Raw genomic sequence first — 21,989 nt, forward strand, 5'->3', positions numbered from 1 at the left:
TAGTTCTTATTTGTCATTTGTCCTGAAAGTACTTTACGTGATCTTATAGAAGATGGAAGAGTATCACAACCCAGATTCATTTATAAATCCTTATATTAAAAAGTAGTAGAACGAGTGGAGATTGTTTTTTTGGAAATTCATTTCCCTTTTTACTCCTTCCTGGAATGATTCAGTAGCGACATCAGCGACGGTAATCCTGTTAATGTACAGTAGGTTCTATGGCCCTTTTAATGAAAACCAGATCATTTAATCAGGTATGTTAGCTACTACTGACTAGATAGCCTTTTGGTGGGAGGAATAGAATCTGGAGAATGGACTCATTCCTAGCTCTCGCCTACAGCATGGACCTCACCATAGCAGACTGCATTGTTGAAGCCAGGGCGTGAATCCTGAGCACATCCTGGCTCCAAGGTGACTGTCTAGGTGAGGTTACCTACAGTCTAACAAAAATCTCTGCTAGAGATCTAATAAAAGCACAACAGAGCTGGGGGGGGGGGGGGGGGGCGGGTCTTCTGTGTCAAAAACCACTTGAATTTTCATTCTGTTATAGAAGGGGTTGCTTTTTATACTATTTGATTTTTAGGTGTATGAGAGTAAAAAATTGTGCAATTCAAGTTTTACAGTTGGTACCATATTGTATTTGCCTCATCTGAAAGTTTCATTCTAGAATTAAAATTGATATGTTTAAAAAAAAAAAAAAAAAAAAAAAAGTAGTAGGATAGTTGTTTGTGCCAAGACTGCTTTTGCCTCAACTATATCAAATATAGGATGAGGAAAATGAGAATCATGGTAAAACTGACTTTTATACAATACTTTGAGGAGTGTTTGCACATATTATTTTACCTTTGTGACAACTGTGCCCTTCTAGAGGTAGTCATGTCAAAGATGAAACAGCCCTGGATTTGGTGTCAAATGACTGACTTCAGTGAATCACAATATGACGTTAGGCAAGATACCACACAAAAGTGCCTTCATCTATCAAATGAAAGGGTTGTAACTGTATGTCAAATTTGAGGTTTTTTGTTTTTTCTACTCCATCTTTCCCATAATGTGGATTATCTTTACATTGTTTCTTAAATGTGGAAAGAGATGTTTCTTAGGTATCTTCTAGTTCCAAATTCTACAATTGTATTTTTCCCCTAAGGGCAAAACAGAATTTTAAAAATATACTTTATGCTTATTTTTTATCTAATTACATGCTATCCATTTTTTCAAAAATGCTTTCCTTTTTGGAATTTTATATCCTTATATATGATAAAAAAGGATAAGATAATAATTTCATGTTACAAATCACAAAAATTCAAAACCATCTTCATTCCTCTTTAGGTATTTGTATCTTTTATTACAAACTTAAGTATAAAGCATAAAGGAACAGCTAGTTGACATAGTAGATTGAGTGCTGGTCCTGGAGTTAGAGAAAGTTATCTTCCTAAATATCTGGCCTCAGATACATACTAGCTGTGTGATCCCGGGCAAATCATTTAACCCTGTTGGTCTCATTTCCTCATCTGTAAAATGAATTGGAGAAGAAAATGGCAAACCACTCTAGTATCTTTGCCAAGAAATCCCAAATAGGATCATAAAAAGTAGGACATGACTGAAAACACACCAATGGAATACATTATAAAACATTTAAAATAAAATTGTTTATAAAACTGAAAACTTCTATTACAGAAAAAAATTTAAACTGTATCTTAAATTTTAGATTTTTTTTTGTTTTTTTTGGGGGGGTTCTCCAGCTCTCCCATAACTTGAATAATCTTTACATTAAGTTTCTTAAATGTGGGATCCTTGAACATGTGTTTTTATATTTATATATATATATATATATATATATAGAGAGAGAGAGAGAGAGAGAGAGAGAGAGAGAGAGAGAGAGAGACAGAGAGACAGAGAGAGACAGAGAGAGAGACAGAGAGAGACATAGACACTAACTTAATTCCAATATATACATGTATAATTTTATTTCATGATCTATTTCCTTTGCAATTCTTTGTATTTTATGTAATGCATTTTAAAATATTCTGAGAAAGAGCCCATAGATTTTACCAACTTCCCCAGGGGACTGTGACACACACAAAAAATGAAGAACCCCCTCTGTAATGTTTCAATCAAGACTACAATGGATAAAGGAATTTGCTTGGACCCTCGAGAAAAGCAAATGCATTAGAAAACTACATTCTCAGAGGGAGGCCCAATAGGGCGTATAACATTTTATAGGATAATTCTGTGATTTTATTGTAGACAAGGTCATCATTACCCAGTAAATTTTGTTTTGGGGTTTTGAATAGATTTTTATGGTGACCATGACTGAAGTGAAGGAGGAGGAGTGGAGTAAGAAACTGGATTTTAACTTGATTTGTTTATTTTCCACTGATTCTAACTGCCTTCTGACTATTCCCAAGAAGCTTGAAAAAAAATACCATATAGTGATAATGTGTATGTCTGCCTGGACACAGTTGTACACTTTCATATTCTGTAACATTCTAGAGAAAAAATTTTTCAGTTCATTTTTAAAAGAGTCCATAATAAGTCTTATTGACAGATGTCAACTCTGTCTATTATCTAACTTGATGCCTGGGTAAGTCATTTGTTTAACCCCTCTCCACCTCTCTTTCCTGAGCAGATGGAAAGAATGGATCTTTAACAACTCCCAGCCCACCAGCTTTTACATAATATGGTGATTTCTCTCTCTCTTTTTTGTCCTTTATTGAGTTCATTGTCAAATTATATACTATTTGTAAAATGTTTAAACAGGATCAAAATTTATTGAAAATCCGGAATTTTTTTTCTTCCCTTGCTAAGGAGAGGAGGGAAGAGAATAACTATTTAATAGAGCCTACTATGTGCTAGACCCTGAGCTAAGCACTTTTTTACAAATATTTTTATTTAATTTCATCCTTACAACCACCCTGTGAGGAAGGTACTATTCTTATCCCATGAGGAAGCTGACACAAAAAGAGGTTAAGGTTACACTGCTAATAAGTATCTGAGGCCAGATTTGAACTCTCATCATTCCGTACTCAAGAGTCTATGCAGTATCCCAATTCCAAATCTTGTATTTGCTCACTACTGAGAACGGAATTAATTCTAGGATGCACATTAAAGATTTTGGTAGTTAAAGACCTCTTAGCTCTCCCTCAATTTCCTCTTGCTGAAAATGCCAAACAAATGTTCTTGCTATGGGCAGTTCCTTCATTGCCACACTACATATTTGCATTGACGACTTCTTTGGGCAAAAATGTAGCCGGGGCTTCTATACAAGGACTCTTTTCACTTGTGGAGTTAACATCCGGAGGATGTTTTGGAAGAGTTATAATTCCCTGTTCATGTTATTCACGACAAACATGACCTTTCACAGGAGAACAAATGCTGTGATGATTTGGTCGTTTCTCTGGTTTTCTTTCTGGATGATCGAGTTTTTGTTTTGCCTTTAAATGCAGGGTTTCTAGATTTTTGAGGTAAGTAGCATGTAGGAAAAATGAAATCAGGAAGATTTCTCCACAGAAGGTAGCAGCATCTGAAACCACACAATAACCTAAGGACAAGTAGAGTCCTTGATTTATGTGCCTGCTGATGACAAAAGGGCGGGATGTGGCTGGGAGAGAGATTGCTTGATGTACAAAGGAATTCTTTGAAAATTGCATATAAAAGGCTCCCTCTAGTTTCTTCCTGGTGTAAGTTGTGATAGTCATCTCAAGTCAAAATCGAGTTTTTAAGAGTTTAATAAATGAATGGGAAATATGTCACTGTGACTTGCTGACCCCTAGGATTCAGTTCTTCTCATGTTCCCTGGTGACCTCAACATTAAGCTATTTTTTTTTTACTTGTCATTCTCCGTGACTTCAGTTCTAGAATCTTCCTGCTGGTCTCATGCTATTTTCCTGCAAAATCTTTCTATTTTCCTTACAACAGTATACATGTTGATAATCTCCTTTATGCCTTTACCTTGCAGTTCTTTAAACTCTCCAAATCTTTGTTATCATTAAAAGAAAAAAATTTTAACTCTTACCTTCCATCTTGAAATCAATACTGTGTATTGGTTCCAAGGCAGAAGAGTGGTAAAGGCTAGGCAATGGGGATCAAGTGACTTGTCCAGGGTCACACAGCTGGTAAGTGTTTGAGGCCAGATTTGAACCTAGGACCTCCCATCTCTAGGACTGGTTCTCAATCCACTAAGCCATGCAGCTGCCCCCTATTATTAATTTTTTTTTAAATCAAGGGACTGATTTTTGGGTAAGAATATAAGTTTATTGATTATATGAGGTTTATTGGTTAGACCAGCATCATAACTTATAAAGCGACATTGTTCTCCATGGGTCTCTTGTGACCAGGGACGATCTGAGATGAGTCAAGCAGCTTAAAAAACAGATTCTTAGAAACTCATTATTCAGCCCCTTCCTTAACCATCCCAAGACATCTTTTACTGGTGATAGCTACTTAAGAGGCAGTCCATCGACCTTTCCACTCCTCATTCCCACAGGTGGACAGGTCACATGTGCCAGAAAAGGACCTTTCTCCCCTTCATCTATTAACCAAATCCCATTTAAAAAGGAAGACATTCCTTGGGATTTCTAAGGACCAAGAAAATGAGAAAAAGCAGCAGACTGGATGGTATTTTTAACCCAGATCCCAGGCATAGGAATACACAATAATTCTCCTTAATACAGAGGAATCAATACAGCATATGAAAAATAATTTCTCTCACTTATATGACATTTCCATCCAAAAAAGTATTTGTTGAAACTGAATTCCTTACTTTGGAATCCTGGGTTGATCTGCATCATTATTCAGTCAACAAGCACTTATTAAAATCCCTATCAGAATTGTGGGAATACAAATCCAATGAAAGCAAGAATTGCTACATTCTTTTGAGAAGATATGTATGTGTGAGTGTGGGACATTTATGCTGTGTACATACACTTGTATTTTTCAATGCAGATAAATATGTGCTTGTGTATGCGTGTATGTCCATACAGAAATCAATGTACAATAAGTACAAAACAGAGAGGGAGATAGGGCATTAGCAGGTGGAAGGAACAGGAAAAGCTTCATCTAAGAAGTTTGTGTTTCAGATGTAATTTCAACCAAAAATAATATGTGGTTGAATATAATGGATGTTATAGAGGTCAAAACAGCAAGACTTGACAATAAATGAGATACATATAATTAGTTAATAATATAATAAAATTAGGGGTGAGGGAAAGTGAGAAGAAAAGGATACTGGAAGAGTAGCAGTGCATTTAGCAGAATAGGGAAGTTTGTCAACATATGGTGGGTTTTTTGGGTAAAAATAATGAGTTCAGTTTTGGACATGCTCCATTTGAGATATCTCTGGAACATCATGACCTCAGTCTTTTCTCCGTCTCTGTCTCTGTCTCTGTCTCTGTCTCTATCTCCTTCTTCCCTCTTTCTTTCTGCCATTCTTCCCATACCCTCTGCCTTAGTATAAATTCTAAGACAGAAGAACAGTAAAGCCTAAGCAATTTGGGGTTGTGAGTTGCAGGGAGGAAGTATCTGAAACCAAATTTGAACCCAGGTCCTCCTAACCTGGCACTCATTTTATCCACTTTGCTACCTAGTTGTCCCTGTCCTCGATCCTCCCAACATTCCTTATTCTCCTGTCTCATTCACTTCATCTGCCTTTTAAAAAATATTTTTTATTTGTTTTCAAAATTATTTGTCGCTATAATTTTTTTTCACTCAGCAACCATTTATTTTTTTTAATTTTTTTTTTAATTTTAAACATTATTTTATTTGGTCATTTCCAAACATTATTCACTGGAAACAAAGATCATTTTCTTTTCCTCCCCACCCCACCCCCCCCATCTTTCCCTCTCCCATAGCCGACGCATGATTCCACTGGTTATCACATGTGTTCTTGACTCGAACCCATTTCCCTGTTGTTGGTATTTGCATTAGAATGTTCATTTAGAGTCTCTCCTCAGGCATATATATCCCCTCCAACCCTGTAGTCAAGCAGTTGCTTTTCTTCCATGTTTTTACTCCCACAGTTTATCCTTTGCTTGTGAGTAGTACTTTTTAGATCCCTGCAGGTTGTTCAGGGACATTGCATTGCCACTAATGGAGAAGTCCATTACCTTTGATTGTACCACAATGTCTCTGTGTACAATGTTCTCCTGGTTCTGCTCCTCTCACTCTGCATGAGTTCCTGGAGGTTGTTCCAGTCTCCATGGAATTCCTCTACTTTATTATTCCTTTTAGCACAGTAGTATTCCATCACCAACATATACCACAATTTGTTCAGCCATTCCCCAATTGATGGGCATCCCCTCATTTCCCAATTTTTGCCACCACAAAGAGCACAGCTATGAATATTCTTGTATAAGTCTTTTTCTCCATTATCTCTTTGGGGTACAAACCCAGCAGTGCTATGGCTGGATCAAAGGGCAGACAGTCTTTTATCGCCCTTTGGACATAGTTCCAAATTGCCCTCCAGAATGGTTGGATCAGTTCACAACTCCACCAGCAATGAATTAGTGTCCCTACTTTGCCACATCCCCTCCAGCATCCATTACTTTCCATAGCTGTCATGTTAGCCAATCTGCTAGGTGTGAGGTGATACCTCAGAGTTGTTTTGATTTGCATCTCTCTGATTATAAGAGATGTAGAGCACTTTTTCATGTGCTTATTAATAGTTTTGATTTCTTTGGCTGAGAACTGCCTGTTCCGCTATAATTTTTAATAATCATTTTGACATTTTCTCTCCCTTCCTCCCACCTATCCCCCTTTATCCAAGACAGCAAGAGTAATATGATATAGGCTGTATGTAAATTAACCTACAATACATTTTTCCATGTTCATCTTTTGTGAAAGAAGACACATATGGCTTACATTAGAAAAAAATTCATAGAGGAAATAAAATGAAGAATGGCATGCTTTAATCTGCATTCAGACTTTATTGGTCCCTTCTATAGGTGTGGATAGCCTTATAGTTATGAATTTCTTGGAGGAGCTCTGTGCATTGCTAATAATGGGTAATAGTTAAGCCATTCATGGTTGATCATTGTATTTTATTATTGTTACTTTGTACAACATTCTCCTGGTTCTGCTCCCTTCACTTTGCATGACTTCCTATAAGTTTTTCCAGATTTTATGATCATCTTGCTCATCATTACTTCGGGTGCAAAAGTATTCTATTACAATAATATGCCACATCTTGTTCAGCCATTCCTCAGTAGAACATCCCTTCAGTTTCCAGTTCTTTGCTATCACAAAAAAAAGAACTGCTATGTCTATTTTTGTACAAGTAGGTCCTTTTCTCCCCTCTCTTTAGGATACAGACCTAGTAGTAATGTTGCTGAGTCAAAGGGGAAGCACAGTTTGATGGCCTCTTGAGCACCCTCATCTGTCTTTAGTTCTTTCCTTAACCAGCCCTGCCTCCATCTTTCCAAGTCTACGGAATGATATTGATCCCATCTCCCTTGAATTCTCTAGAACTATATACTACTTCGAGTTTTCCTACTTTCTCTGAGATCTTCACTTTGTCTTTATTCATTATTTCAGCTAATCAAAGAAGCAACAAAAGTCCCACTCGTGCATGTGCGTGTACACACACACACACACACACACAGTTATTCCTGGGATTACAAAGGCAAAAAACCAAACAGTTTTTGACCTCTTGTGTTCCACAGGATAAGGGAAACTCAAGCTTCCTGGTATTTCCTCTTGAAATAGTCCATTTTATTTTTAGAAAGTTCTAATTATTGAGAAGTTTTTCCTTATATTGAGCCAAAATGAGCATTTCTGCAATTTCTATTCATTTCCCCTACACCTGCCCTGTGAAGAAAATCCATCAGTATTTAGTTGGTTCTCAAAAACAAATTGTGCCCATGACACAGTTTTAAGTTTAATCTACATTATTTACATTTTCTCCATCACTTTCTTGAAAGTCTAGACAATCGACAAAACAATAAATCCAAACCGGATTTGTCGCATTTGTCAATTTCTGAAGTATAAATGTTCACACTGAAAATTTAACAATCATATAAAGTGAAATGGTTCAAGCTGGCTCCAGTAAACTCCTGGCTCTTCCTCCTTCCCAGGATAATGAATTGAATGTTTGAGGGCAGCAGTCTTATTCTCATTGATATCCTTCCAAGCTTAGAATCCCCAATTCCTTCAAGGGATGCTCATATAAAATCATTCCAGTAGTGTTTTCTATTTTTACTCTTCTTGTTGATGCCCTCCATAAAATGAAATATTGAGAACTGAATATATTACTTTAGATGTTATCTGGCCATTGTCAAGGTAGATAATAGTAATAGTTTGAATTTTACATATTCTGTACAAATGCAGAAGATACGTTCCATTTGAAAACCTTGCATGATAGTGGATGACATAACAACTCAGAAATCAGAATTTAGGTATGTTGTTTGGGACCATAAAAATTAGATTGACATGTAGAAGCTCTGGATGCCAAATAGTTATGCTCAAGCAAAAACTTAATTTTTTGTTAAAAATTAACTTTATTTTTCAGTTACACAGGCAAGAAAAGAAAAACCCATTACAAATATGTAGTCATGCAAAACAAATTCTCACATTATCCATGTTCTACCCTGACCCCCATTTTCATACCCCCACAAAAAAAGAAAGAAAAAGAGAAGAAAATTGGCTTCATTTTGCACTCTTGAGCCCATCATCTTTAACTGGAAGCAGATGGACTAAAAAACTTGACTTTCTAATTAGTTAAAGGTTTAGATGTTCATGAGTCAATGCTGAATATTAAGGTTTCTGGACTAGAATTGGAGAACTTTGGTGTTACTAGAATAGACTGGAACCTAGAGTGTCATTATGTAATACAGTAGGATGCACTGCTGGATTCTGTATTGGGAGGTTTTTCTCCTGATCAGAAAGCCAGGAAGTGGTTCTTTTATTATTACCATTATTTTTATTTATTTTGTCGAGGAATTGAATATGCTAAATTGAAGGATTCTAGCTTCCCTTGCTTCTTTCACATCTTGATTCCAGTTTTATTTTCTGCAAAAAGGTTTTTCCAGGTTCCCACACCCCTTTTTATTAACCCTTACCTTCTGTCTTAGAACTTATACTAAATATTGATTGAAGTGCAGAAAAGTGGTAAGGGCTGGGCAATTGGAGTCAAGGGACTTGCCCAGGCTTACACAGCTAGGAAGTGTCTGAGGCCAGATTTGAGCCAAGGACATCCTGTTTCTAAGACTGGCTCTCTATCCACTGAGTCACCTAAACTGCCCCCAGACCCCTTTTAATGGTAGTTTTTTCTCTTTGTTATTTCCCTCTGATTTATCCTAGACAGACAGACAGACAGATGGACAGATTGATATCAATACTGATATTGTTTACATGTTATTTCCCCCTTAGATTGTGAGCTCCTTGAGAGCTGAGGCTGTCTCTTTCCTTTCCTTTGTAACTCTGGTGTTTAATGGAATATATGGCACATAGTCGGTGCTTAGTAAATGCTGGTTGGCAGATCAAAGAGAGTCTGTAAGGCAGCCTTCTGAGTCTTTGAGCTCTCTATCCATTTAATTAAGTACTATGCCAAGTGGCTTTGTAGAAGTTCAATCAACAAAATGCCAACAAATCTCACCCATAACGATACATTGAATTCAGAAAAGTGGTCCTCTGCTAAACTTTTCTTCTGCCCAGATTTGAGTTAATGATGATTTTGGCCAAAAGCCAGACAACAGATAAGTTACTTGAGTGCCATGAAGTGGTAAGATTTATGTCCCCCAAAGGGAGCGGACAGGAACAATTACACGTCAAGAGTTTTACTCACTATGGTAGTCCAATTGGTGTATTAGGTGGACTGTTACTTCTCTGCTGGAGAGTATCTGAGAATTTACTGGGTGATGTTGGGTAGGAGACATAAATTTGCTTCATCATTGATTAATTGCAGTGCTGGTATCTGCCTTAACCTTACTTAATGCTGTTTGTTCTCTTGAACTTCATCCAAGGGAATTAATTACCCAAGCAATATTAAATTGTTCCACCTGTGAGGCAATTCTAAGACCAAGGGCTCTGGGAGGAAAGGGGTCATCTTTGTCGATTTTGCCACACCATCATCGTATATTCCTCTCCCCCTTTTTTAGTAACACATTAACAAAATGAAAACATTATCGTCTTCAGTTGTGAGAAGGAGATGCTCTTGAAGGCTGATTTTTTGAGTCTTGATTAAAAAAGAAAAAAATAGGACTGAAAAATGAAGAGGAAAAGATAGACAGGAACTTCAGTAAACTTTGCTGAGGGAAGAGGATGAATGAGCCTGGCACAGGTCTGGAAAGCAAGTGCCCTGTCTTCAGAACCTTTATGATAGGAGAGATTTAATTACTTAATGGGCTTTGGGGCTCTCAGTTGTCTCTGCAACATTATTTACTCAACATGCTTAGCTGGAGCCACCAAAATGAATAGCATGATACTTAGTCATTGCATGTTTATTTGCCTGTGACCCGCAGACCTAGTGTAATTTATGAGATGAACTTACTGTTTCCTACCAGCAAGACTTCTCTTACCCCCTCCCAAACTGCCCTCAGTTTGTTTAATTAAGCATGGGAGAGCACCATGCAGTCGGGTTGTCTCTTTCCCCTCCGTTCCCCAGGAGAGATGCTTGGTAAATTAAAGATTCAGTAAATAAGATTGTGGATACATCAAATGTTGTTCAGCCTGACTTTAGCTGAAATGGAAGCCATTATTTTCTATTGTTTGAAAGCCATATGATAACCATGTGGCTACAGAGCACCAGACCTGGAGTTAGGAAGGTTCAGCTTCCTGAGTTCAAATCTGGCCTCAGACACTCCCTGGATAGGGGACCCTGAGTGAGCCACTGAATCCCGTCTGCCTCAGTTCCTCATCTGAGATGAGCTGCACAAGGAAATGGCAAACCACTCCAGGGTCTTTGCCAAGGAAATCCCAGATGGGATCACAGAGTCTGGCACAACTGAAAAGGATTGAATGACAACCAAAAAGATTTCACACTTTTGAGATATATAATGTGAGGTTTTCTACTGATTTATGTTCTGCAGTGAAGCTTTCTATGTTAGTGGGCAACCACCTCAGTCATCAAGCATAGGAACACAAATCATGTGTGTGTGTGTGTGTGTGTGTGTGTGTGTGTGTGTGTGTGTGTGTGTCCCCTGAGGAGTTTGGATATCTGGCCTTTGATTTTCTGTGAGAACATTTCTTTAAAAGTTCTGGCTATGGAGGCAGCTCAGTGGATTGAGAGTTAGACCCAGAGATGGGAGGTCCAAGGTTCAAATTTGACCTCAGACCAGGCTAGCTGTGTGACCCTGGGCAAGTCACTTGACCCCCATTGCCTAGCCCTTACCATTCTTCTGTCTTGGAACTAATACACAGTATTGACTCCAAGACAGAATGTAAGAGCTAAAAATAAATTCTATGATAGTCCTCTCTGGGTAAGTTTTCTATAAACGTATACACCCATGTGTACTTCTTTTAGCTCTGGAAATTGAATCACCAACCCTACCATTGCTTCTCGCCATAACATGTCAGTCAAGTGCCTGTTATTCCATTCAGCTTCCCTTTGACTCTAGATCAAAATACTTGATCGTGGCTATTCCTCCTCTCTGCCTATCATTTTTTCTTGAGGGCAAGAACTGCTTTGCTTTTTCTATTTGCATCCTCTGAGCTTACCACAATGCCTAGCACAGAGTAATCACTTAATGATTTTTTTCATTCATTCATTAAATCATTCGGGGGAGAGAGACAGAGAGACAGAGAGAGAGAGAGAGACAGACAGACAGACAGACAGACAGACAGACAGACAGACAGAGACAGAGACAGAGAGACAGAGACAGAGAGAGACAGAGAAAAGGAGGGAGAGAGAGAGAGAGGAGGAAAGCAGGAAAGAGAGGGAGGGAGAGAGAGAGTATAGATAGATAGACAAACAGACACAGAGAGAGAGGGAGAGACAGACAGACAAACAGACAGCCAGCCAGACCCTTTACTCTCTCTCCTTCCATTGATGGCCAAACTTAGAGGCCTTTTTATGTCCAATTTTCCCATCTCTGCATGTGCATATTTTTATTTTTTGTATTTTATTTTCTTCTTCCCAGGCTTCCTGACTACCTTGGATCTAATTTAGATCAAGAGCTCTTCATGGCAGGGCCTTCTCCTTTGTGTCTTCACCTCTGTGAAGCTCTGTGTATACTTGTGTTGGTTTAAAAATAGCAAGTCATCAGAAGCCGGGATTTTAGCTACTAGTTGTTAAAAAGGACTTCTATAAGGACTTGAAAGTTATCCAAGTGTAAAATGAAAAATGATGTTGGAATTAATTGGATTAAAAATGTTTCTTTGCTATCACACACACACACACTTTTTATCCCTCTCTCATCCAAAAGGGACCAGGTACTCTAAAAGAAATCAGAGTTGGAGGGTAGAGATGGAGTTTTATGTCATTTGAAAAAAATGCCTCTTGGTCATTATGTACTATGTTCATGGTCAAATTGGGCAATAATTCTAATTCCCTTTGCTTCTAGGGAAGGCCGCTCAAATGCACAGATGAAAGGAGATTACCAAAGAATTGGTGATGTCATGCTGAAAAACATTCAAGGCATGAAGGTAAGCAAAGTGGTGGTTGTGCCATCGTCTTGGCTATTCTCCTGTAATGAGCTCTCTGTGCTAAATGACCACGTGGAGCTGTTGGGTAGCATAGTGGATAGGGTGCCGGGTCTGTATTCAGAAAGACTCATCTTCCTGAGCTCAAATCCAGCCTCAGACTCTTACTGCCTGTGTGATCCTGGGCAACTCATTTTGCCTCTGTTTTTCATTTGTAAAATGAACTAGAGAAAGAAATAGCAAATTATTCCAGTATCTTTGTCAAGAAAACCCTGAATGGGGTCACAAAGAGTCAGACATGACTTTAAAATGACCAAATGAAAATGACCACAGGAGGAGTAAAAATGCTCCCTAGAATTAAAACTTCTTTACCTTTGGGTAGCACCAGACATTGATTTCATATAGCAAAAATTTCTTGGTTTTCCTCCAGGAATTTCTAAGAGTTTTAATATAAATCTGAGAAGTATGGTATTTCAACAAATTCTTCTTCAGGCTATCTTAAAAGAAATCTCTTTGGAGGAATGCAGAAATTATAGTCTGTCTTAAGAAGTAGTTTTGTACCTTTTAAAGGGAAGAGTTCTGAGAGTGGGCAAACGAGTGGCTTTGGGGTCATTTTTTATTTTTCTCTCTTAATCTATACCTCTTTCAAATTCCTGTGTTTTCTCTGTTGGATAATATCCTTCTGGTCACCCAGATTCATTCTAGAGTCTTCTCTCACACTCTCTATAGCTGATAAATTGCCATGCCTTGTCAATTTTACTTTCACAAAATTTCATATCCATCTCCCATTTCCCATTCTAGTTCCATATTTCTTATTGGGATAATAATTGCTTGGAGTAACAATGACATCTGATTTCCTTCTACCCTTTCCCCTCCCCAATCCATCTTTCACAAAGCTCCCAAAATAGTCTTTCAAAAGTACAGGGCTAGCAATTTCATGGAATGATCAAATGTGATGGATTTAGCTACTAACAGCAATGCAATGATCCAGAACAATTCTGAGGGACTTACAAAAAAGAATGCAATCCGCCTCCAGAGAAAGAACTGTTGGAGTAGAAACACAGTTGAAAACAGATGATTTATCACTATTTATTTGGGTATATGATTTGGGGTTTTGGTTTTATGAGATTAATCACAGAAATGGATAATATAGAAACATGTTTTGCATGGTAATACATGTATATAATCCAGATTGAATACTTTGCCAGCTCAGGGAGGGAAGAAGGAGGGAGACAGACAATTTGGATCATATAACTTGGGAAAACTTATGTGGAAATTTGTTATTAAAATAAAAAGGTTAAATTAAATTTTAAAAAGAAGTACAGGGCTACCATGCCACTCTAAGAATCTTCAATGACTCCACATCACCTCTAGGAAAAAATTGAAATGACTCTTTTAAAACCCTTGGCAATTTGGTTTTTGTAAGATTATTTCACATTATTCCTCCTCTTACACTCTATATTTGAGCCATACTGGACTACTTTATACTCCCTAAATTCAACATCTCATCTATTGACAGTGTGTATCCTTTTCCTTGAATGTACTCTCTCCTTCCAAATTTTTAGAATCCTTTGCTTCTTGTGTCATGCAGATAGTCTCATGCAAGCCTTGCCTGGTCCTCTAATTGTTAGTGCTTTCTTCCTGCTGTAATTATATGGTATTTATTTAACCTATTCAAACATTAGGTTCCTCCAGTAAAATAACAGCTTCATGACGGAACTGGGTTTTTCTTTTGCCTTTGTATCTCCAGGGCCTCGCTTAGTGCCTTATGTAAGGAGGTTCTTCATAAACACTTTTGAATTGAATTAAAAGTAAACTTTTTTCCATCCCAGTTGGCCAGTACTGTCAGAGACCGTAACTTTTAGGAGCAAGTAAAATGCTGAAATAGGTCAGGAGGATAGAATTTAACAAACTATTTCTCCAGGACAATAAAAGATAACCTGAGGCTTGAATTAATGCACTTGCCAAAGAGATTAGCTTTAGTCACGGACATGATTTAGGTAACTATATTTTTTCTTCAATGGCAATGTAATGTAGTCGAAAGGATCATTGACCTGGGAGTCGAATGACTTGATTTCTCGCCCCAGCTTTGCCACAAATTAGTTGTGGCAAGTTAAGTAACCTGAGGCCGATCACTTAACTGCCATGTATCTCAGTTTTCTCATCTGTCAAATGACAGTGATGGGCAAGATGAGCTTTGATGTCTCTTCCAGATTTAACATCCTGTGATTATATGTCTCCTAGGATATTTGGAGCATGCAGTGAGAGGGAGAGGAACCCATCAGTTACTCTCCCTTTCTTTTTTCTTTTCAAAGACATTGTTTGCAACATTTTAAAATGACTAATATATTAAAAAGTAATTAATATAGTAGTATTAGTAGTAGTTGAATTGTGCATCTAGGCAACACAGAGGATGAGTGCTGATGAGTCTTCCCAGGTTCAAATCTAACCTCAGACGCTAGCGGTGTGATGCTGGGCAAGTCACTTAACTCTGTGTGCCTTCATTCCTCACCTGTGAGGAAATGCCAAACTACTCCAGTATCTTTCCCAAGAAAAACCCAAATTGGGTGGCAAAGAGTCCGACACGACTGGAAAATGACTGAATCATCATCAGTAATTAAACTGGTAATTAAATAATATGACCTATTTGTTCTCTTACTAACTGAAGTGATGCTCTATTTTAAGGGTGATATAGTAGCACTCTTCTACAAAAGCCCAGAACTCAAGTCAGCTAAAATGAATTCAAGTCTTGGCCCTCCCACTGATTTGCTCTGTGGTCTCAATCTAGGAACTTCTCTCTTCTGAGGCTCTTTCCAATATCCTGACCTATTCAATTAGGGATTTGGACTACATGATCTTTTAAGGTTTCCTTCAGTTTCAAATACTGGAATTATCTCACATGTAATATTAGAGATATGGTTGGCTTGTAGTGACAAAAGAATTCTTCTTCAGAGAAAAGCAGTAAACACTGCCAAATGTTTCCCAGGTAAAGATGACATGCTTATGCCATAATTCTAGCATAACACAGACAGATTTATATGTTGTAGATTAATTCCCCTTTTCCATTTCTGAAATTTTGCTTCCCATCCCCTTCTGCTCTGTTCTTGCCTTTGTCCCCATGTCTGCCTATTTCCAGTGTCATTACTAGACTACCTAATTTCTAGGTTCTCTATTTTTTGTCCCCCTCAACCTTTACTCTTTCCCCCTTATCTACTCAGAAAGCTTGTTATAAATCTCGTTATCCTTGCTTACCAGTCTTTGGCACCTTCTGTGCTTAAGCCTTTCAAGCTCTAAGATTTTAAGCCTTTGTGCCTACTTTAAATCCTGTCTTAGAGTACCTAGTGCCATGCCATGAGCCATTAAATGCTCAATGTACATTGAGTCTCCTTGTCTTGTCCTCCACCATCTTCCTTCGCTGGCCTTCTTAATGTTTCTTCCCTTCATACTTTTCTCCCTTTTACAGCTGCCTTCCTGGCTACTTCCAGCATGCCACTTTGATACCAAGTGCTGACACTCAGTCTGTATCAGATCTCTTTTCTTCCAGCCCAGTCCAGGCTTCTGAAAAGGGCACATGGACTGTGATGGTTTCCATTTATAACAACCCCCTCCCCTCCCATCCCATAGTCTCCTCCCTGGGAACCACATCTTCAGCCTAGTGAGTTAGTGTGTCATTCCGAAAGCTTCTCCTGCTGTTTGGAAACTTCAGATATTGCAACAATGCTGTCAACGTTTATAGATGGAGGCTGGTGCAAGAAAAATGAAAATAGGAAGTTTCCTGGGTCACTAGTGGCATTTGAGAACTTTCTTGATTATTAATTTATGGGGTTTTTTGCATTTTAAATTTTAATTTTTAAAAAAAAAATTTCCTACGTTTACATGATTCATTTTCTCTCTTTCCCACTCCACCTCCCCTAGCCGACAAGGAATTCCACTGGGTTATACAAATGTTATCACTTGATACCTATTTCCATATTATTCATTTTTGCAATAGAGCAGTGATTATTCATTTTAAAAATCAAGCTGGAAAAACAAGACAGCAGTAAGGTGTCATGAAATGACCCCTGGATTTGGACTTCTAGTCCTAGTTCCACCATTATCTGTCTGTGTGATCTAGGGCAAATCATTCATATCCGTGGACCTCAGTTTTCTCAATACGATGAACTTGGGGAAAGAAAATCTCCAAAAGCCAGTTTTACAATGACACGGCTTTGGATTTTGGTGGTAGAACTCTCCTAGTTCTACCAGGGATATTTTACTATACTGTTGGTTTATTTTGGACCAGAACTGTGAGTTTTATTTGTTCTAGAAAATACCTGATGAGGAATATACTCATAGTACTTGAGATCAGTACCCAACTCAGAGTCACTTGGGACCTAGCGAGGTTGAGTCATTTGCCCCGAGTTAATATTCGAGTCCAAACCTTTCTCCATCCATTTATTCCAAATTGTCACTAAATGTCATTTGTACAGTACAGTCAAATTCCACTGTGGTATTTATTATTCAGCCTGTTGCCCATCTTTAATACCGTTCCTTATGCAACAGACGGCTCTCGTATCAGTTTTGCCTAAAGTCATCATTACCTGAAACCAATTAAAAATGTGGGAAGGAATATACTTCTGTCATTTCCCTCTCCCACACCATCCACTGCACATACTTGCAGGACTACTGTTAGTGAGGCTTTATTATTAGCTTCTATTTTGGGGGGGCTATTACTAGCCTGTATGCAAGTGAGGATATTGGCATTGTTCAGGGAGCTTTGCCAGTTGAGTATATTAGCTGGGATATTTTTGCTGATGTTATTTTTATGATGCTATCTTTATCAAGTGGCCTCTGTGTTTTAGTCACACTACATAATGTAGGAAAAATATCCAGCCCCTGTACTCAGGAGCTTCCTCATTATTTTCCAATACACAGATATAAATTTTAGCATCATTCATATTCTTTTGAACTTAGAGTAAACATTTTTGTTTAAAAAGCTCATTTTCAAGGAAAAAAAAAAGTTAGCAAGCATTGTATCAAGAATCAAGGAAGAGTCTAAGGCCAGATTTGAATTCAGGACCTCCCATCTCTAGCCCTGGCTCTCCATCCAATTGTAGAGATGTAATGAATGTCTCTTGAATCATGGACATGTACTTCCAAGCTGTGTGACCCTTGGACCAGTTGCTCAATCTCCACTGCCTAGCCTTTGCCCTTCTGTCTTAGAATTGTTACTAATATTAAGAATATATCTTTGTCTCTAATGAATAATGTTTGGAAATGATCAAATAAAATATTGTTTAAAAAAAAAAGAATATGGAAATAGGTCTTGATCAATGACACCTGTAAAACCCAGTGGAATTGCTTGTTGACTATGGGAGGGGAGGGGAAAAACATGAATCATGTAACTGCAGAAAAATATTCTAAATTAATTAAATAAAATTTTCAATTCAAAAAATAAAATAAAATGAAAAAAATACCTCCCCCCCAAAAGCATTGTTACTAAGGTAGAAAGTAAAGGTTTAAACAAAAATAACAGACACGTACCGCCTCGATCCAAATATAGGCTGCACTTTTACAAACATCCCATGTCTCTTCCCCATTTACCTTTTCCCCCCTGATAAGCAACTGACAAGTCACCTGTGGAAGCACAACGAGGCTTTGGTAGAGCTGGAGAATGGAATCAAGAACTCCCGTCGACTGGAGAGCTTCTGTCGAGAATTTGAGCTTCAGAAAGTCTGTTATCTGCCTCTCAACACCTTCCTCCTTCGGCCTTTGCACAGGCTCATGCACTATAAGCAGATCATGGAGAGGCTGTGCAAGCATTACCCCCCAAACCACTCCGATTTCAGGGATTGCAGAGGTGAGTAGTCGAGTCCCAGCTGCATTCAGGTTTCAGGGACATCAGGGCCCCCGAGGCCACTTTGTAAACCCAGAGGGACTTTTATGTGTGTCATGACATTCTAAGAAATTTGAAGGGATGGATTTTCTATCCATTTAGGAACTCTGGAGTTTACAAAGTGCTGGCAATGGGTTTTCTTGGGGATATTTTGTTTTCTTCTAATGCTCTCTCTCTAGGTGGAAATGGTTTGCATTTGTTTTCTTGACAGAGAAGAAGTTAGTTGATGCTCCTAACACGGAAATCTAGATTGCAGTGGTTGAAAACAATATGCTATTGGCAAGAATCTTTTCTCCATTCTATGAGACAATGTAATCCCTGGTTTGACCTGCCCTGTCCTTGATCTTTTTTTTTCCTATCGGGGAACTCTTTATTTTATTTTAAATTAACTTAAAACAATTTAAATAATTAAATTATTTATTGCTTTTAAAATATTTACTGTCTTTTTTTAAATAAGAATTATAGATATAGGACTAAAAGGACCTTCTTTTTCAGGCACAGCTTAGAGCAGATGGCCTTTAAGGTACTTTCTGAATGTGAGTCTCTGTGACTAAGGAAACCTGGGATCTTGCCCTGTTTCTGCATTGCCCCCATCATCTTGGGCAAATCAGTTCTCTTTTTTTGGAGCCCGTCTTCCCTTGTCTAGAAAGAGATCTCTCTGGTTCCATATGTCTTTCCTCTAAGAATAAGTCTAGCTCAATTGAGAGGGGCTACATCCAGAATGACCAAAAAACAATGAATTTAAATCTTTTGTATCCTGGTGACAGAATCTATAAGCGCTTTCATTTGGTTCTTTTTCTTTACGACCACAAGGTTGCTATCTTTGAAGGCCAATGGTACCCCATGGAACGAAGAGTAAAGGGATTGTTTATATGTGTCAAACACTGTGGGGGAACCAAGCAAAGCGGGCTAACCCTCGAAGTAAATCACTACGTTTTTATTACACTGGCGTCTCTGAGGGAAGCGGTATTGTTAAACCCTACGAAGATGGTTTCTGACATCGTCATCCTGGAGGGTTTTATCCAGAAGCTTGAACTGGAGAAGGGGGGAAAGGCCCAACAGCCCCCATGACTCTCATAAATACTTCAGAGCTTTTTTTCCTTTTTATTTTATTAGCTGCGCTGGCAGAGATTACAGAAATGGTGGCGCAACTCCATGGCACTATGATAAAGATGGAGAATTTCCAGAAGCTGCATGAACTCAAGAAAGACCTGATTGGCATCGACAATCTTGTGATCCCGGGAAGGGTAAGTAGGACAGTTCAGTGTGGGGTGCCTGCGGTCAGAGCAACACATGAGATCTACCTGCTTCAATCTTACACCAGTTTAGGTCTGAGAAGCAGACTGAGGTGCTGTGGAGAGAACACTGGACTTGGGCGTTAGGAAAAACTGAGTTCAAATTCAGCCTTAGACACTGCTAAGTGTCTAAAAGAGTATTTACATGTTGTTATTAGTACATCAAAGGAATAGGCCCCCATTTATTTTATTTTAATTTTTTCTATTCTGTATTTTTGTCAAAAAATGAATTTCTTTGATTTGTATTTCCTTTTAAAAAAAAAAGCCATCCCCTTCACCTGCCTCCATTTCCTCATCTGCAAAAAGGAGATAATAACATTTACCTCACAGGGTTGTTGTGAGGCTCAAATGAGATCACATTTTACAAATTTTAAAACCCCAGACGGACCTTTCCAGCTGTATTGTATTAATGCCACTCCTCCATCTTAGAATTCCTACGAAGCCATAAAGAGTTATTAAGAACAAAAACAAACCCACAAAATAATTCTATACAGATATACCTTGCAGATAGTGCAGGTGCAGTTCTAGACCTCCACACTAAGGCAAATATTACCATATGGTGAGCCACATGAATTTGGTCTGCTAGTGCAGGTCATCGTCATGTTTAACCATTCTGTAATGTATGAAGTGTTCGAGTAGTATAGTGACAAACATGTGTACACCTTAATAAGAAATGCTTCATTGCTAAAAATGCTAATTGTGGTCTGAGCCTCCGGGAAGTCAGGAGCTTTTGGTTGGTGGAGTTCCGCTCTTGCCTCCTTGTGGATGGCTGCTCGCTGACAGGTGGGGGTTGCTTGTGCAATTTCTTAAATAAGACAACAATGAGGTTTAGGGTGTTGACTGGCTTTTCCTTTAGCTTAAACATTTAGAGCCCATTCATTGTTGGGTTATTAATCAGCCTGACTTCAATATTGTTGTCATAAGATTAAAAATTAATATCCAGTACTCCAAGTATTACACTTTTATAAGATCTGTTAATAATACTTGAAGTAGAAGAAAGAGGAAACCTTCAGTAAAGAGCTTACCCAGACTGCTCATGTGGGAGAAGAGAAAGGAAAAAGGTGGAGCTACAGAATTTATAAACAATATGCAAGGATTCTATGTGGATGAAGGGAAAAGGATTCTGGGATGGGGAAAAGGATTCTGGGAGATGAAGTCCAAAGGTTCAAGATTTTCTAATTACATATTGTCAGGGAAAAAGAAGGCCCAAGAAAAGGGAGAAAGATGGGAAACAACCAGTTGGTAGAGGAGGCAAAACACGTTTAATATTTCTTGATTAAGTTTGCCATTTTATCTGATCACAGTTCATGCTACCCCAAAACAATTAGAATAGTAACATCAAAGATCACCAATTACCATAACAGATATAATAATAATAATGGAAAAAAAAGTGAAATGTTATGTAAGAACTACCAAAATATAATACCGACACACCACACTGCTGGGGAAATGGTGCCCATAGACTTGTCTTTTGCAGGGTTGCCATAAATCTTCAATTTGTTTTTTTTTAAAGGCATTATCTGCAAAGTTCAATAGGGCAATTGCTCTTTATTAAGCCTCAGTGACAAACTGTCTTCCCTGTGAGGAAAAATGAGTTGACCTTGCAAGGATGGAGGCTTTGGTTCTAGGAAGCCTGGATATTTCAGACTTAAAAATCATGAAGCCGTTCCCTTTGTTTGGAAGCATGTTGGAATGGTTATATATGGAAAGGGGTGGGTGGAAATTAGTCAGTATTCATCTCTGCCATGCGGGAGTAGAAACTATTGAACGCTTTAAGCATTTCATGTCAGATTTGGTCCTAGGGAGACTACTTGTGAACTTGGCTGCAATCACATGGAGACATCTCAATTTTCTCTTCATAATTTGCATATTAGAGCAAGTGACTAACAAATCTTCCAAGGGAAGTTACTGATTATGTGCAAATGTACTCTGATCTCCAACATCAATAGAAGGCTGGGGTTTTTAGCCATGAAATTATATGGCTATAATTTCATTGGGTCTAGCCTCTAGTTAACTGGAAATCTCAATAAAGATCAAGGCCCTCATTAGCAGGGCTGTATCACTAGGTTTTCTTACTCATCCAGTGGACACAACTCATTCATTGTCTGCACTCCTATCTGAAGAGAATGAAGCATTAGTCATCAGGAGGCTTCTCTAATGGGTGACTTTCATTCTGCTAAGGTGAATGAGCCATTTCAAAATTAGTTGAAGGGACTGAGAGGGAGCAGAAGAGCTCTGAGTTAGCTATA

The 21,989-nt window shown here is 38.2% G+C and overlaps 1 protein-coding gene across 2 annotated transcripts in view; it reads left to right on the forward strand.

Annotated features, from left to right (window-relative positions):
* The window catches only part of FARP1 (FERM, ARH/RhoGEF and pleckstrin domain protein 1), a 338,024-nt gene that overhangs the window by 295,357 nt on the left and 20,678 nt on the right, over positions 1-21,989 (forward strand). For both annotated transcript variants that reach the window (XM_007501371.3, XM_007501372.3), the window contains exons 17-19: positions 12,492-12,573; positions 18,172-18,409; positions 19,562-19,692. In XM_007501371.3, the coding sequence (XP_007501433.2) occupies positions 12,492-12,573; positions 18,172-18,409; positions 19,562-19,692 (451 nt within the window). The remainder of the gene's footprint in view (positions 1-12,491; positions 12,574-18,171; positions 18,410-19,561; positions 19,693-21,989) is intronic.

Source organism: Monodelphis domestica, chromosome 8, assembly GCF_027887165.1.
Source record: "Monodelphis domestica isolate mMonDom1 chromosome 8, mMonDom1.pri, whole genome shotgun sequence".
Classification (NCBI taxonomy): Eukaryota; Metazoa; Chordata; class Mammalia; order Didelphimorphia; family Didelphidae; genus Monodelphis; species Monodelphis domestica.